This window comes from Dipodomys spectabilis, unplaced genomic scaffold (genome assembly GCF_019054845.1).
Source record: "Dipodomys spectabilis isolate Male_0828 unplaced genomic scaffold, ASM1905484v1 ptg000125l, whole genome shotgun sequence".
Lineage (NCBI taxonomy): Eukaryota > Metazoa > Chordata > Mammalia > Rodentia > Heteromyidae > Dipodomys > Dipodomys spectabilis.
In genome coordinates this window covers 19,080,575-19,096,697 of record NW_024870802.1, presented here as the reverse complement: position 1 = coordinate 19,096,697, position 16,123 = coordinate 19,080,575, and the positions used below count along the sequence as shown (strand labels likewise).

The following is a 16,123-nucleotide window of genomic DNA, read 5'->3' as shown; positions in this document are numbered from 1 at the left end:
TTTATTATTTGTACAATTTCTTTATATTTCTAAATTTTGAGAATAGAAGTAATTCTTGCTCAAGTTAGCTGATAAATATCAGTTCCTTTTTGGTAATTTTAAGTCTCTTACTATGTTGGAGAAAAACATATTGATTTTCTATAATGTATTACATTTTGTTCATTTTTTTACAATAAATGGTAGTGCTACACGAGACTGACTGAATTTCTATTAATGTATCACATATAGTTCAATAGATTTATATGTGTATGTTTGCGAAATAGCAGTAAGAAAAATTAAGTAGTGAAGTAAGCAACTCTTAAGTTTTTCATCCTTTACTAGCTCTAATCTGAAGAAAACTAAATATCCCATATCACTAGTCTTCCTTTTTATAGATGAAAAGTTTTCTTTATAACACAATGGAATATAATGAGATTAATTAGTGGTTGCTTTAGGAGGAATGCAAGATAAAATAACTTGTTTTATAACTGTTCCATTCATTTAGAGTCAAAGAAATGAGACACTAGTTGCATTAGTTTTTTTGTTTCTGAGAAACAATTTAAGGGAGAAAGTTTCATTTTGGCTCATAGTTTTAGAGGTTTCAATCCAAGGATGCTTGGTTTCATTGCTTTTTACCTGAGAAGAGGCTGAATTCCATGGCCCAGAGTATATAGTGGAGTGTAATTGCTCATTTCCTGGCAATTGGGAAGCAGAGCACACTGTGCTAACAGGCTTCTTCCTTTGTCTACTTTTGTCCCATCTGGGCACCCAGCCTATATGTTGGTGCCACCCACATTCAGGGTGACTCTATCCCTCTCAGTTACTGTTCTACATGCCAGTTATCTCTGGAAATGCCCTTATACACATACATAGACGTGTGCTTTATTAATTTCCTCGGTCTCTCAACCCAATCTAGTTGACAGTCAAGGTTAATTATCTCATTGGTAGTCTATTAGTTGTATTTCAGTCTTCCATTAAAGTAATGGTAAAATAAGTTCTGACCCCTTATCTGTAAAATAAGCTTACTAGTTTAGCCTCATAGCAATTTCTAAAAGTTTTCTATTAAAAGAAATACTTGTCTTACTATCTTCCTTTAAGTTCCTTAATTTGCCTCCTAAAATTATGTGGTAATAGTTCAAAATTTTACATTCGGTGTATTTGTATTTAGAAATAACTTATTTAATGTTAACATTCACTCAAACTTTGAAAGTATGAAGTCTAAAAACAACTTAAAATGTCTTAAAAATGTCTTAGCTGGGTGCCAGTGGTTCATGCCTATAATCCTAGCTACTTAGGGAACTGAGATCTGGGGACCACAGTTTGAAGCCAGCACAGGCAAGAAAGTTCATGAGACTTTTATCTCCAAGTAGTAGAGCACTGGCCTTGAACAAAAAAGCTCAAGGACAGTACCTAGGCCCTGAGTTCAAGCCTCAAGACTAACACACGCACACACACACACAAAGATATATCTTCTCTTCAAATCATATATACCTTTGATGACTCTTGTATAATTATTCTGATAAATAAGACAAATACAGAATAATACCAGAGTCTGTGAACGTACACAATTAGTTATTAAAACAGAAGCATAAAAGCAGGCATTCATTTATTTAGTAATATATAGAGCTGTCAGCATATGTGCTCTGAAATTAGACTGTTGCCAAGGGAGTTGAGCAAGTTTTTTTAAAAGAATATTAATGATTACAAATGTCTCATCTATAAAATTAGATTGACAATGTGTTTATTATAAGGTTTGAAGGAGATAGTTTAGAGCAATTCACTATATATCAGTTATATACTGAGCATTTTATTAGGCCTTGAGGATAGAAATACCTATCCCTTTTCTTAACAAGCTCATAGGAGAAACAACTGTAAAAGACACTGAACAGTATCATGTAAGTGCCATAATATAGAATATAGGTGGAGACTGAAATTTTGGACCTTTATCCAAAAATCCTTAGCTGCTTTTTTTTTTCTTTTTTTTTTTTTTGCCAGTCCTGGGGCTTGAACTCAGAGCCTGGGGCACTGTTCCTGAGCTTCTTTTGGCTCAAGGCTAGCACTCTACCAGTTGAGCTGCAGTGCCATTTCTGGTTTTTCCTGTTTATGTGGTGCTGAGGAATCGAACCTAGGGCTTCATGCATACTAGGCAAACATTCTACCACTAAGCCACATTCCCAGATTTTAGCTTTTATATTAGGTTTTTCGTAAACTCTTACTGGCCTTTCTGTCCTTATATCCATGTATTACTCCTACTCTAATAAAAGGAGATTTGCTAAGAGTTAGAGCTGTAAGCATATATAATGGTTAATATTGAATTTCATCTGCTGATTTTGTACTTCTTGTTTAAAATATACATTTACAAATCTTGTATCCTAGAATCTTTAAGCAGTTTTTAAATTCTTTTTTATGTAGGCCATGAAATCTCTACTTGATTTGCTTAATGTTGAGCTAATGATTAGACATGGATTTCCATAAAAACCTGGCACCATTATGTTTCCAGTCTTTGCCAAATGGGTCTGTAGATGTTGGGGCTTGCCTGAAATATTGAGATAGGAAGTTAACAACTCTGCCTTAGCTTTCATTTTCTTCTTGCACAGAACTTCAAGGTATCATTAATGAGAGTTTAGAGTTTCTCAGATCTTTCCTGAGTATGTGCAGTCCTATATGTGCATGTGAAGTTTAGATTCTTGGGAATATCAGGACTTTTCAAAGATATTTATGAACACCCAATTTCCCAATTTTTTCCTTTTAAGTTTTTGGTTTATCTATTGTGTAACAACTGTTGTGTACTATCTGGAGGACAGGGAGGTATTTTGTTCCAGACAAGCTATAATTCAGGTCAAATAAAGACATCCCTTTAAGAAGGGCTGAAGTCTTCTAAGAAATGACCCAATAAGTAATGATAATACACTGAGAATGTAGCTTTGAAAGAGTACCACGCTTATTCTTCCACCTTTGTGACTGGTCAGCTGTTCCTTTTTACAACTCCATGATCTGGATTTTCAAGGTTACTATGGAACTAAAGGAAGGGAGAGACTATGGAAAACAGTAAAATGGCATAAAACTCATCAAGATTCAGTTGTTTTTCTTGAAGAAATACTGTCTGAATTGCTGGAAAATTTTAATTTCTAGATTTGTGGAAAAGTTGATTTTGATATTGTCTTTTTTCTTTGCCCAGGCTTAATTCAATCATAATCTAAATTCAAAGCCTAGCATCTATAACTGTCCTCTGTGTTTACAGGTTCTACACTTGTGGCTTAAACCAACTACAGAATTTGCCATAGTTCTCTAAACAATACAATATAACAACTTGTGGCATCATTTTATATGAGGTATTATAAGTAATTGAGAGGGTATAAAGTATTCAGGAGGATGTGTCAATTTTATGCAAATACTACACTATTTTATGTAAGTGACTTTGGTCCATTTGGAATTTGGTATTTGTGGGGAGAAGGCACTTCTACAATCAACTTGTAGATTTCGAAAGACAACTGTATGCTACTTTTTTTTTTTTGGTGATAGTCCAACTTTTACTTTTTCTTAGTAAATCAGTAAGTATGATCTTCTGCCTTCTTGACAATTTCTGTTTCTCACTTTCTTTTTCTAATAGTCTTTTTGGAAAAGATATATCTCATGAAATATCTGATCACTTAAAAATGAAAAGGTGAGCTGGGCGCTGGTGGCTCATGCCTGTAATTCTAGCTACTCAGGAGGCTGAAATCTTAGAATTTCAAAGCCAGCCTTGGCAGAAAAGTCCCTGTGAGACTCATCTCCAATAACCACTCAAACCAGGAAGTGCCGCTGTGGCCCAAATTGGTAGAGCACCAGTCTTGAGCAAAATAGTTCAGGGACAGTACCTAGGCCCTGAGTTCAAGTCCCATGACCAATGACAACAACAAAGAAAGAAAAAAGAAAAAGAGAGAGAAAGAGAGATAAAAGAGAGAGAAAGAGAGAAAAAGAAAGAAAGAGAAAGTGATAATGAGGCTAGGAAGAGAGAGAAGAGCTAGGCATGGGGGTTTATGCTTGTCATTCTAGGTACTGAGGAAGTAGAGATTGGAAGGATTGAGGTTTGAGGCCATCCTGGCTGAAAGTTAATGAGACTCCCATCCCAACCAATGGCTAGGTATGGTGGTATGTACTTGTCATTCCAGTTGTATTACAGGCTGATACTGGGAGAATCAGAGTTCTATGACAGTCTAAACAAAAAAGTTCATGCAATTCTATCTCAGCAGAAAGAGTTGGGTGTTGTGGTGTTTGCCTATCATCCAACTGTATCTGGACAAAAAAAAGAGAGACCTATCTCAAAAATAACAGAAGCAAAAGGGCTGGGAGTGTGGCTTGAGTGGTAGAGCACTTGTCTAGCAAGCATGAGACCCAGTACTGCCAAAAAGGAGGGAAGTGAGGGAGGGAGAAGAGGGAATGAGGAAGTGAAGAAGGAAAGAATAACAAGTGAATTAAACAGAGTATTGCCAGCAAAAAAACCCTAACAGTTTTCCTGAAGTTTAAATAAATAACTAAAATAATAGAAGAAAGAAAATTCTACTTAAAATTTGGACTTTTAAGAAAATTTTATTTACGCTCGACTTCTATTATTATTTCTTTTCATTATTTTTGTCCATATCAGGATGCTCGGCATGCGGCAGAAGGAGAAATATATACCAAACTTAATCAAAAAATTGATGAATTTGTTCAGCTTGCTGATTATGACTGGACAATGTCTGAGCCAGATGGAAGAGCTAGTGGTTATTTGATGGATCTTATTAATTTTTTGAGAAGCATATTTCAAGTATTTACTCATTTGCCTGTAAGTATAAACAATTGCAAAAACTTGTGCAAGTTTGCTTACTAAGGTTGTATTTTAGAAGTTAAATTTAGTAATTTTCACAGATTTTGGTAGTAGTAGAAAGCTGTAGAATTTGGAGAACTGCCAATATCTACTTTATATGTTATCTCCGTGGTTAGATAAATGCACTTGTACTGTATTAAACCATAAGATTCAGTACTAAACACAAATGAAAATTCATTCATTCATTCATTCATTCATTCATTTATTTATTTATGGGTCCGGTCATGGGCTTGAACTCTGGGCCTGGGTGCTGTCCCTCAGCTCTTCAGCTCAAGGCTAGCACTCTACCACTTGAGCCACAGTGCCACTTCTGGCTTTTTTCTTTTTGCTTATGTGGTGCTGAGGAATCGAACCCAGGGCCTCATGCATGCAAGGCAAGCGCTCTACCACTGAGCCACCTTCCCAGCCCACAAATAAAAATTTATTATCTGCAAGTTTTACTACCAGATAGCAGAAGAAGATTCATGTTTAAAATGTTACTTGGATTTTTGCAGATAAGGATGGTAGAATTCCAGGATTTTAGCCTGTTTCCTGTGATGGGAGGAAAAAAAAGAAAAATATAGGCACCCTTGTTTTGAGTTCAGCAGTCAGAAGTTGAAATGAGAGAGTTAAAATTTGTAAGAGATTGTTTATATCAAGATTACCTTTTGTTATGAGGGGAAAAAAGGCAGCAAAAGGAAGATCAGAACTGAAAAGATAAGGAGATTTTTACCGCAAGCCAAGATCGGGTGATACTTTAGAACATCTGTTCTGTTGTTCATCTTTTTTTTTTTTTTTGGGTGGTCATGAGGCCTGAACTCTTGGCCTGGGTGCTGTCCCTCATTTCTTCAGCTCAGGGCTAGCACTCTACCACTCAAGCCAGACCGCCACTTGCGGCTTTTTCTGCTCATGTGGTGCTGAAGAATTGAACCCAGGGCTTCATGCATACAAGGCAAGCACTCTACCACTGAGCCACCTTCCCAGCCCCATTGTTCATCCTTATATGGAGGAAACAATAATGGAAAAACGAGATTAGAGAGCTGCGTTCTTGCTTATAGAATACTTGTAGGTCAGGAACAGATAATAGAAATGCAGTAGACATAGATGTTGGTAACATTCTTATAAAAAAAAAAACTTATATAAGGTACTATGTTTCAAAAAGTTAAGAGATTAGACTTTGCAGAAAAAGTCACATACAGGAGCATGTTTAGACTAGTGTTTCATAAAGAAGTCCAGACTGTGGGAAACCACCTTTTAATCGTTTCCTTTTCTTTTATCTGGGAGTCTTTAGCCGTTGTAGGAAAGCTATCATGTTGTTCTAAGACCTTTCTATCTTTTATGGAAATCCATGTGGTAGGTGGTAGCATTGACATTAAAATCTCTGTTGATTCTTTGGAAGCAAGAGAAGTAGCAGTTGGCACAGATCTGTAGTAGCTGTCTGTAAGGATTTATTCTTCATTCAGAACATTGTGGGCTGTCATGTAGAAAGTTATTCTTAGAAAAAAGGATAAATAGTTTACCTTGATTGCCTTTCTCCCTGTTCTTTGTGGGTTTGTTTTGTTTTAATATATATCTTCCCTTCTTTTGATGTATTTCTCTTAAAATCCGCCCTGCATTTCTCCCAAACTGGAGGTGACTTAATATCCATACCACCTCTATTGTCATAATCTAGGGCTTAGACTTGTGTCTAAAAAGCCTGTCTAGAAAGCCTTTGTCCTTCAGGATAAGGATAGAACAAAACTGAGAATCTGCAAATCTGGAGATAAAGATAGCCCGTCAAAAGATGCAATTTTTAAAACCATAGATCTTAATGGGATTTACTTTATCAATGACAACTAACAGAACATAGCCAGGCCACATTCAGTTAGGAAAATGAGGACATTGACTACACCCAGTCTCTGAGCATGACTCCTTATTATCCCATTTTACAGAGCATGTCATTCAAATGTGTGCCTTAGGAAATGAAGTCCTTCTTATACTAGACTCTCAGAATCTCTCAAAAGATTGAATCATAAATCCTTGAGTGACAGAGACCTCCTTTGCTAGATTTTAAATCTTGATTATGCTTATATCAGCATCTACATGTATTAAAAAGAGACAGAAAGGGTTGATTTAAGATGCATTTGTCCAATTTATTAACCGTTATGTGGAAATCACCTCTACACCTCACCTCCAAAGAAATTCTGACAATTTCTTTGTAAATATAAAACTAAGGATATGAAATAGTAAATTTTCATTATTATATAGTCCTGATCCTCAGAACTGGATGCTTATATAAAGAAATTAGAATAAGAAAAAAATTAAAAGGATATAGCATACAACTATCATAGTTATTGCCTTAAGAATGGCTTGTAGGGCTGGGAATGTGGCTTAGTGGTAGAATGCTTGCCCAGCATGCATGAAGCCCTGGGTTCAATTCCTCAGTACCACCTAAGCAGAAAAAGCTGGAAGTAGTGCTGTGGCTCAAATGGTAGAATGCTAACCTTGAGCAAAAGAAGCTTATGGACAATGCCCAGGCCTTGAGTTCAAGCGACAGGGTCAATGTTAAAAAAAAAAAAAAAAAAAGAATGGCTTCTGGTATAATTGTTTTCTACATGAATTTGTGAATTGCCCTCCTCTAATTTCCTCTAATTTCTCTTGCTTTTCTTACATTTGTCAAGTGAGAAGAGTTACAGGCCATTAATATTTAATCACTTCCAAGTATCAAGCAGAGGAATTTCTTCAAAACCTTGACTTCTCGAGACTTTTATTGCTTTGCTTATCCATTCATTTTCTTTCCGCCTATTCAAGTTGATATGACATTGAAGATACCTAGGTGTGCCATGACAACAGTAATGTACTAGAGAGCTAAAAACGTACGTTCTTGCCGGGCATCGGTGGCTCACGCCTGTAATCCTAGCTATTCAGGAGACTGAGATCTGAGGATCACGGTTCAAAGCCAGACCAGGCAGGAAAGTCTGTGAGACTCTTATCTCCAATAAACCACTAGAAAACTGGAAGTGGCGCTGTGGCTCAAGCAGTAGAGCACTCACCTTGAGCTGAAGAGCTCAGGGATAGCACCTAGGCCCAGAGTTTAAGCCCCATGATGGACAAAAAAAAAAAAGTATATTCTCTTTGTCATTTAAAACTGAGTTCAAAAAATTGTTTTTCTTTTTTGTTTAGTTTTAAAATAAAAGGCTGCCAATGTTTGATGAACCCTATGATTGGAATACTTTTGAGGGAAATAGGAATGTGCTGAGTATTACTGGTAGCTCTAATGTTTGCTTACTTTAGAAAAAAGTTTTATTTCATTTTTAAGATAATCATGTTCTATTTTCTCTCCTCTTTCTCCTTCCCTGCCTTCTTCCCTCCCCTCTAGAGAAAACATTTATGTTGCTCCCTCACTTGATTGAAAACTATTATAAGCAGAAAGTGCAAAAGCCTAAAACAGGAGAAGAGGGATTTGTAGTTGCTTATGGGGATTGTGGTTAATTGATGTGGTAACCAGTTTTTTGAAATGATAGCAGTAATTAGATGAGGATAGAAAGCAAGTGTAAGAGAAATAGAAAGGTATTTGGGAAAATGTTGGGAGTGCCAGAGTGAGTATATTTTGATAGACCTATGAATTTTTTGGCATAACCTTAAAAATCTGTCTGCAAAGTAGTATCAGAGTTATTAAAACTCACAAAAGAAATTTATCTTGATACTTAAACCTTTATAACTCATTCATTCTGTATTGGGAATTTGAGTTACTTCAATATATATAGAGTGGTGAGTTAGAAAATTTACATTATTAGTAAAGGAAGCCTTGTTTATTTGGGAAGTTATCTGAAAGAAATTTTCACATTTTATTCTAAGGGTATAGTTTTTCTGATTTAATAACATTTTTTACATTTTAATAAAATATAGTTTCTTACATTTAAGACTTTAGATTGGTGGTTCTTATATAAAATAGGAGAAATATTACATTTTAATTAAAATTTCAACTTTTCAACTATGCATCTTTATATTTCAGTTAAGAGTCTTATTTCTAGTTTTCATGTTTACTCCACATTTGATGAAAGACTTCTTTCAGTCTGTATACTTAACAGGTTATACATTGTGACTTGAGAGTCTTTCCTTCCTCTTTTTGCCTCTGAAAAGACTGTTTCAGTCTCATAACTGAAATTTATGTAGCAACCTGAGTTGAAGTGAATTTGTATTAAATAGCAGTCTACTAATTTAAATAACTTTAAAAGCAGGATGAGAATTGATATATTTTCTTACCCATGTTAGGTTTTTTGGTTCAAGTAGAGCATGACTGCTTTCACTTTTTTTTCCTGAGAAGGGTTACATAACCTTTTAAGCCAAAGCCTGTTATCAATTTAAAGACTAATGTAATGCACAATATATTTACATCTATATATTTCTTTTTTACTTAAGTAAATAGAATAAGGTTTTTTTGGTGGGGCTATAAATAAAGAAAATAGACTGTTCTGGGACCTTTGAGGAAGAGTAGATCAATGCAGAAAGAATGGTGTGATTTCAAGAGCATGTTTTTATATTGCAGGTACTTAAAAGAGTATAAAAGCACTTTGAAAAGTATGTTCAGATTATTACTGTTGAAACAAAATAGTTTTTTAAAAATTAGATCTTTGAAATAAAAGAATGGTGAGATCTTTGAAATAAGAAACGCATATAAACTTGAAATGAAAATTTAAGGTGCCAAATTGGTTTTTAAATATTCCACATTTTCCCATTATATTAGAATTCCATGAAAATGTTACTTTGAAACTGAAATAAGCTGAGCCATAAGCTGGTAAAATGTGTTTTAGTTTTGTTGCCATGTTATTTCATGATGTTTCAAAAGAAACCAACTATCCTTAGCCTAACCTAAAATAGTAAATTATTTTGAAATTTTTGCTTAACATGTAAACAGAAGTGCATTTCTTTTTATGCCTTTTAGACTGAAGCTAGGGGTTAGTGGTTTATTGTTCTTGTGATTGGCATTAAAAGCCTTATTTCACAGCTTGCAGTGAGGGACTATTGGGTAAAGAGTGGCTGTGTTCCACAAACTAAATTCAAAAACTGTCAATCAAGGTCTTACATAGGTTATTTAGAGAATGAGTTTTCTTACTGATTTCACCAAATGTCGCCTCATGCTGTCTTTGATTGGCACACCCTGGCAGGGAGGATGGATGAATCTGTCACCGGCTGGTTAATTGTGTTGCTGGTCTCAGTCTGACATTAGGTCTTTGACTCTTAAATGGCTCAATACAAAACAAATTAGCAGATTGTAGTCATATTTCTCATTCTATATGCTTTGACTTTGTTGAATGCAGTCCATAAATCATATTGACTGACACACAAGTAAATGATGAAAGCTGCTTTTGAGACATGAATGTAGAAAGCAGCACTGAGAAGGTGCCATGGAAGGATGCATATGGTTGACCCTTTGGGAATTTCCTAGGAGCCAAATGTCTCTTTACCACAATTGTTCTAAGAAGAAAAGCTTTGGGGTAATGCAAAAAGGATCTAATATGTCAGCAGATTCTCTTTTACAAGTTCCTTTGAAATATAAGAAGTTTGTCTAAGACTTTTTTCTCTTTGCAAGTTGTTTTTAAGCAAAATTGTTAAAACAAAGCAAAAAATGTAGTTATTGTTAAAAAGTTTAGCAGGTGTTTATTTATTGAACTTGGTTAAGGAGAAAGAAAATGTTAATTTGTGCAGTTTTTCAGAAAAGGACAGGAAAAAGTTTATTAAATGTGCATTGTTTTTTGTTAATAGTTTTTAATGAAAGATTGAGTTTTTAAAGATAATTGTGAAAGTATTAATGTTATTTTTATTTTAGAAAGTGATATATTAAAAACATCAACCATAGTAATAATAGTTCTCAGGTTGGGGTTTTGGTAATAGCAAAATGTGCCATAGACATCAGAAATAAACAAATATATTTTGGGGGTATGCAGACTTTGGTGACATTAACAGTTTTCTCTGAAAATTAGTATCCGATGAAATTGGAAAATGGTTCTACACATACTGCAGGTAGAAACTACACATTAAAAAATCAATGAATATGTAATCTTACAAGAAAAAATTAAAATTTGATGAATTTGACCACATGATTATATTTAACTTAAATAGGAAGTATTTCACTGGAAAATTTTATAAAATATTACATATATCTTTAAAAGTATTGTTGACTTAGAGAGTGAGTGAGGAAAAAGGTGACATTGTCAAAAAAGAAATGACAATACCTGACTTATGTAACTGTAACCCCTCTGTACATCACCTTTATAATAACAAAAAATAATAAGGTCATTGTTGCTCTACTTTCAAGACAAGAAAAAGTTAAAAACAGTACATGTTCAATGTATTTAAAAGAAAGTTAGTGTTAGAAGTTGATTATTACTGTTATTTACTAGAAGAGCTAAGTTTGTGACTGTTTTCATTGAGTATTTCCATCACACTTGTAGAATAGCCTATAGCTGTATCCTGCCATCATTTTCGCCTTCAAGTGCTATTGCTGTATAGTTATTTATAGCCCCTGAACCCATGTTGAATTTTAAAAGTTTTCTAAAAACAATAACTCTTCCATTACTTTGTAGTTTGTTTATGAAGTGGATTGAATGATTTTTGGCAATTTATTGATCTGCTTTTGCAATTAGTACATTATACTTGCAATAGGACACGGAGCTAATTTGATGGAGAAGTACATTAAGCTAAAATGTATTAGTTTTTGCATTAAGTCAAAATGACATTTCTATTAAATATTCTTAAGCCTAGTATATTGTATTAAATGACATGCCATTGATTTCTCCCTTTTCTGCTTTTATTATCACCCCCCATTCATATTGATATTTTTCTACTTGGGGAATGGAACTGCATGTCTCCCAGACTAATTCCTCTGGGTTTAGGGGATCTTGAAGCATGCTGGGTTTTTCATTGTTTGTTACATTCCTTTTTGGCAGTTCATCAGTATCTGTCAAATATATTGTTTTCATTGGCTTTTATCTCTATAAAGTTTTTTTATTGAGATATTGACATTCCATTTTCAAATATGTAGTTTTCTATTGTGCATAGTGTCTAAATTAAATTAATTAAATTAATTAAAGACTCATAAAATAACTTCGTTCTAGTCTGATGTTTAATGTTTAAAGAATAGTCTAATGAATTACATCATGAAAATATACTTGTGTCCTTTTCAAATCAATGCCACATAAATGTTTTGGTACTAGCAAGTTGTAGCATTGTTTGGGAGACATTTTTCATGGCATTGTAGCATTATTGATCTTTGCAGTGAATAAGAGAAACACAACTATCATGTATCACTTGGCAAATATGTTAATGGAAATGAGGCAAAACATAACATGTCTTCTAAATGTCATTTTCTCTAACTATATTCATAGACCTTTGAGCTCTACTTATGGGAGAGAGTCCATCATCAAGTCACATAATTGTCAGTTGAAGATAGCCACCATATAAGCAGTATTACTGCTGGAAAATTATTCCTAAAAGAGTCTTACAATACTTTTTTTTTTTTTTTTGTCAGTCATGGGGCTTGAACTTTGGGCTTGGGTGCTGTCCCTCAACTCTTCAGCTCAAGACAAGTGCTCTACCACTTGAGCCACAGCGCCACTTCCAGTTTTCTGAGTGGTTTATTGGAGACAGGAGTCTCACAGACTTCTGTGCCTGGGCTGGCTTTGAACTGCGATCCTTAGATATCAGCCTCCTGAGTAGCTAGGCTTACAGGCGTGAACCACTGGCACCTGGCTACTTTCTCTTTTTTTGTGTGTGTCTATCACGGGCCAATGAACTTGGGACCCAGGTGCTATCCCTGAGCTTTTTCACTGAAGGCTAGCACTCTACCATGAAAGCCATAGCTCCACTTGTGTCTTTTTTGCTGGTTAACTGGAGGTGAAAGTCTTAAGGACTTTCCTTCCAGGAATGGCTTTGAATTGTAATTGCCATATCTGGGCCTCCTGAGTAGCTAAGAATACAGGGGTGAGCTACTTGAGCCCAGTGTAATACTTTATTTTAAGCTTCTCCTGCAAAGCTTGACCCCAAAAATGGTTTATAATAAAATGATGTGGTATTGTGGTTCAGCTGCGTAACCTATGGGCTACAGTTTTCAAAATGTTATTTTTAAGAAAATAACTTTTATCAGTGACAGTTCCTATAGAATTTTAGGAGCTCATTGTTGTAGAAAATATTTTTTAGCTGTGTTATATATTATGAGTGAGAACCACAGAAGTTGCAGTTTGCTTAACTACATATTTCTTTGGGCGGGGGGGGGGGGTGTCAGGTCGTGGGGCCTGAACTCTGGGCCTGGACCCTGTCCCTCAGCTCTTCAGCTCAAGGCTAGCACTCTACCACTTGAGCCACAGTGCCACTTCCGGCTTTTTTCTTTTTGTTTATGTGATGCTGAGGAATGGAACCCAGGGCCTCATGCATGCAAGGCAAGCACTCTACCACTGAGCCCCTTCCCAGCCCTTAACTACATATTTCTAGATTACTAGGTGATTTTTAAAACTTTTGAAATTAAATATAGTGTGAATTTGATTGAAAAGAGATTAATTTGAAGTCATATTCCTCATAGCATCAGTAATTGATGCTATGCAATATACTAAGAGTTTGAATGGGACTTAGGACTCAAAGTATATTTTGAACTTTAGGTACCAGTTTAAATAATAATATAATACAAATTACACCATTAACTTCCTTATACAAAAGAGAGTATTATCAGGATATTTTGTCAACATGATAGTGATTTTTATGTCATAAATCTCATATTTAATTTTATTTACTTTTCTTGGCTTCTTGAGACAGAGTCTTTCTGTATAGCCCAGACTAGCCTCAAACTTGTGATCTTTTTGCCTTTACCTCCAGGGTGCTCGGATTACAGGTATGCATCATTCTGCCTGGCACAATTAAAAATATTTGAGATTTTTCAAGAGATTTGTTATAATAATGGTATTTTAATTTGTTTTGAGCTTTAATGATATTATATCCTGAGAAACAGGAATTTTAATTCCTATAATACAAAGGCATCACCATTCAGAATACAGAAATAGAAAAGCCAATAATCACTATTGTGGCAACAAAAATGGCAAGTATATAATTTTTGTGGCATTTTATGATGTTTTTCTATGCTTGCTTATCTGTGTTTTGGGTTTGATTGTTTGTTTTAAATAGGGGAAAGTTGCCCAGACAGCTTGCATGTCAGCCTGCCAGCATCTGTCAACATCCTTAATGCAGATGCTATTGGACAATGAATTAAAACAGATAAGCATGGGAGCTGTTCAACAATTTAACTTAGATGTCATACAGTGTGAATGTAAGTACTATCTTGGTTAACTCTCATGCATTTCTAGGAATCTATATTTAAATTATATGAAAAAATGTAATAGAAGATAACTTTTTTCTCAAAACTCACTACAAAATACTTAATTTGTATATATAAAAATATTTTCCCCAAACACTAATTTTTACATTTCTAAACTCAACATCAACTGATATTCTTAGTCTAGAAATAATTAGAAACACATTTCTTTTCTTTCTTGTATTCTTTCTTTCTTTCCTTCTTTCTTTTTCTTTCTTTCTTTCTTTCTTTCTTTCTTTCTTTCTTTCTTTCTTTCTTTCTTTCTTCCTTCCTTCCTTCCTTCCTTCCTTCCTTTCTTTCCTCCTTTCTTTCCTCCTTTCTTTCTTTCTTGCCGGTCCTGGGGCTTGAACTCAGGACTTGGGCACTGTCCCTGAGCCTCTTTGTGCTCAAGGCTAGTGTTCTACCACTTGAGCCACAGCGCTACCTCCGGCTTTTTCTGTTTATATGGTGCTGTGAATCAAACCCAAGGCCTTATGCATGCCAGCAAGCACTCTACCACTGAGCCACATTCCCAGCTCCCTCATTTGTTCTTTCATACTGAAAATTGAGCCCATGGCCTGGTACCATGCTAAGATACATTGTCCCACTAAGCTGTACACCCAGTTTAAACTGAATTCTTGAAGTTTTTTTTTTCAGTTGTCTTATGAGATCATTCCAGATGGCATTGTTTATGTAAATACTTTACATAGGTATTACTTGAGGCATTTGTGTTATTAAATCTTTTATGTAACTTTTGTTGTTAGTTGGTTAAAAACTTCTGTTGGCTTCTGTTATGTTTTCTCAATTAGATTTATTGCCTAATGATGGAAATGCTGCTTGGTTAGATAACTTAAGGTGTCTAAACTTCTCTGTGTTCTTACTTTTCCACAAAGGGCTAGTCTAACTATTCTTAAGGAAAATCACATTTATCTTATACCTTTGCCTCACTATCCTGCTATAGGATAATTTCTACTTTTAGTTACTCCTATGGATAGAGTTAACTGAAGTCTCCTTTTAAAATGACTGATATCTTGGAGAAGATCAAAAGAAGTCCTGAGTTTGATTTAATTCAGTTAAGGATTTCTGGAGTCAAGTACAAGAAGGATAAACCCTATCCTGGTAGGAACTAAGGTTCTGGCACTGGAGATAATAGAAAGGAAAAGGCCAAAACTTAGAGGCAAATCATAGGAGCTAACTTGGCTTTCCTGAAGATTTTTGCCTTTGTTTGGCTCTGTCTCTTACCATTTATATTACTGTAATCATTACTTCTTAATATAAAATCACACACTTAGTACTTACTGAGCAAATGTAAATTGATGGATTACATTTTCTTTTTTTTCTTTTTTTCTTTTTCTTTTATCGGTCATGGGGCCTAACTCGGCCTGGGTGCTGTCCCTCAGCTCTTCAGCTCAAGGCTAGCGCTCTACCACTTGAGCCACAGGACCACTTCAGGCTTTTTCTGCTTATGTGGTGCTCAAGAATCAAACCCAGGTTTGATTCTTGCATACAGGTCAGGCACTCTACCACTGAGCCACTTTCCCAGCACCTCGATTACATTTTCATGTTTATTTTTCTACCTCTGGTGTTAAATGTTCTTTTAAAAAAGCCAACTTTTTACTTTAAATAGTGTAGTATAAATAATAAAATCTTTTTCTGTTGTAAAGGAAATTTTAATCTGCGACTCATATCTTTGATCATGTAAAAATGGAACTTAGTTTAACAAACATGAGAAGAATTTTTTAATGTTTTTTATTGTAAAAATACTGTACAGAGGGGTTACAGTTACATGAGTAAGGTAATGAGTACATTTCCTATGGAGCATTGTTACCTCCTTTTCCCCTACCATCCCTTCCCACCCCATCTCCCCAACTCCTCCCTCTCCCCACCCCCCAAGTTGTAAAGTTCGTTTTTCAACATAGTGTCTTGTATATCTCATTGTTACAATGGGTCAACCTGTATCCTTATTTCAGCATTCTGTTATTTCCCTTCCCCTCCCCAAA

At 35.1% G+C, this 16,123-nt stretch overlaps 1 protein-coding gene across 2 annotated transcripts in view; it reads left to right on the top strand.

The window, feature by feature from the left end:
• Positions 1-16,123, top strand: part of Exoc6 (exocyst complex component 6) — a 119,961-nt gene that overhangs the window by 61,432 nt on the left and 42,406 nt on the right. For both annotated transcript variants that reach the window (XM_042689288.1, XM_042689289.1), the window contains exons 18-19: positions 4,604-4,783; positions 13,958-14,099. In XM_042689288.1, the coding sequence (XP_042545222.1) occupies positions 4,604-4,783; positions 13,958-14,099 (322 nt within the window). The remainder of the gene's footprint in view (positions 1-4,603; positions 4,784-13,957; positions 14,100-16,123) is intronic.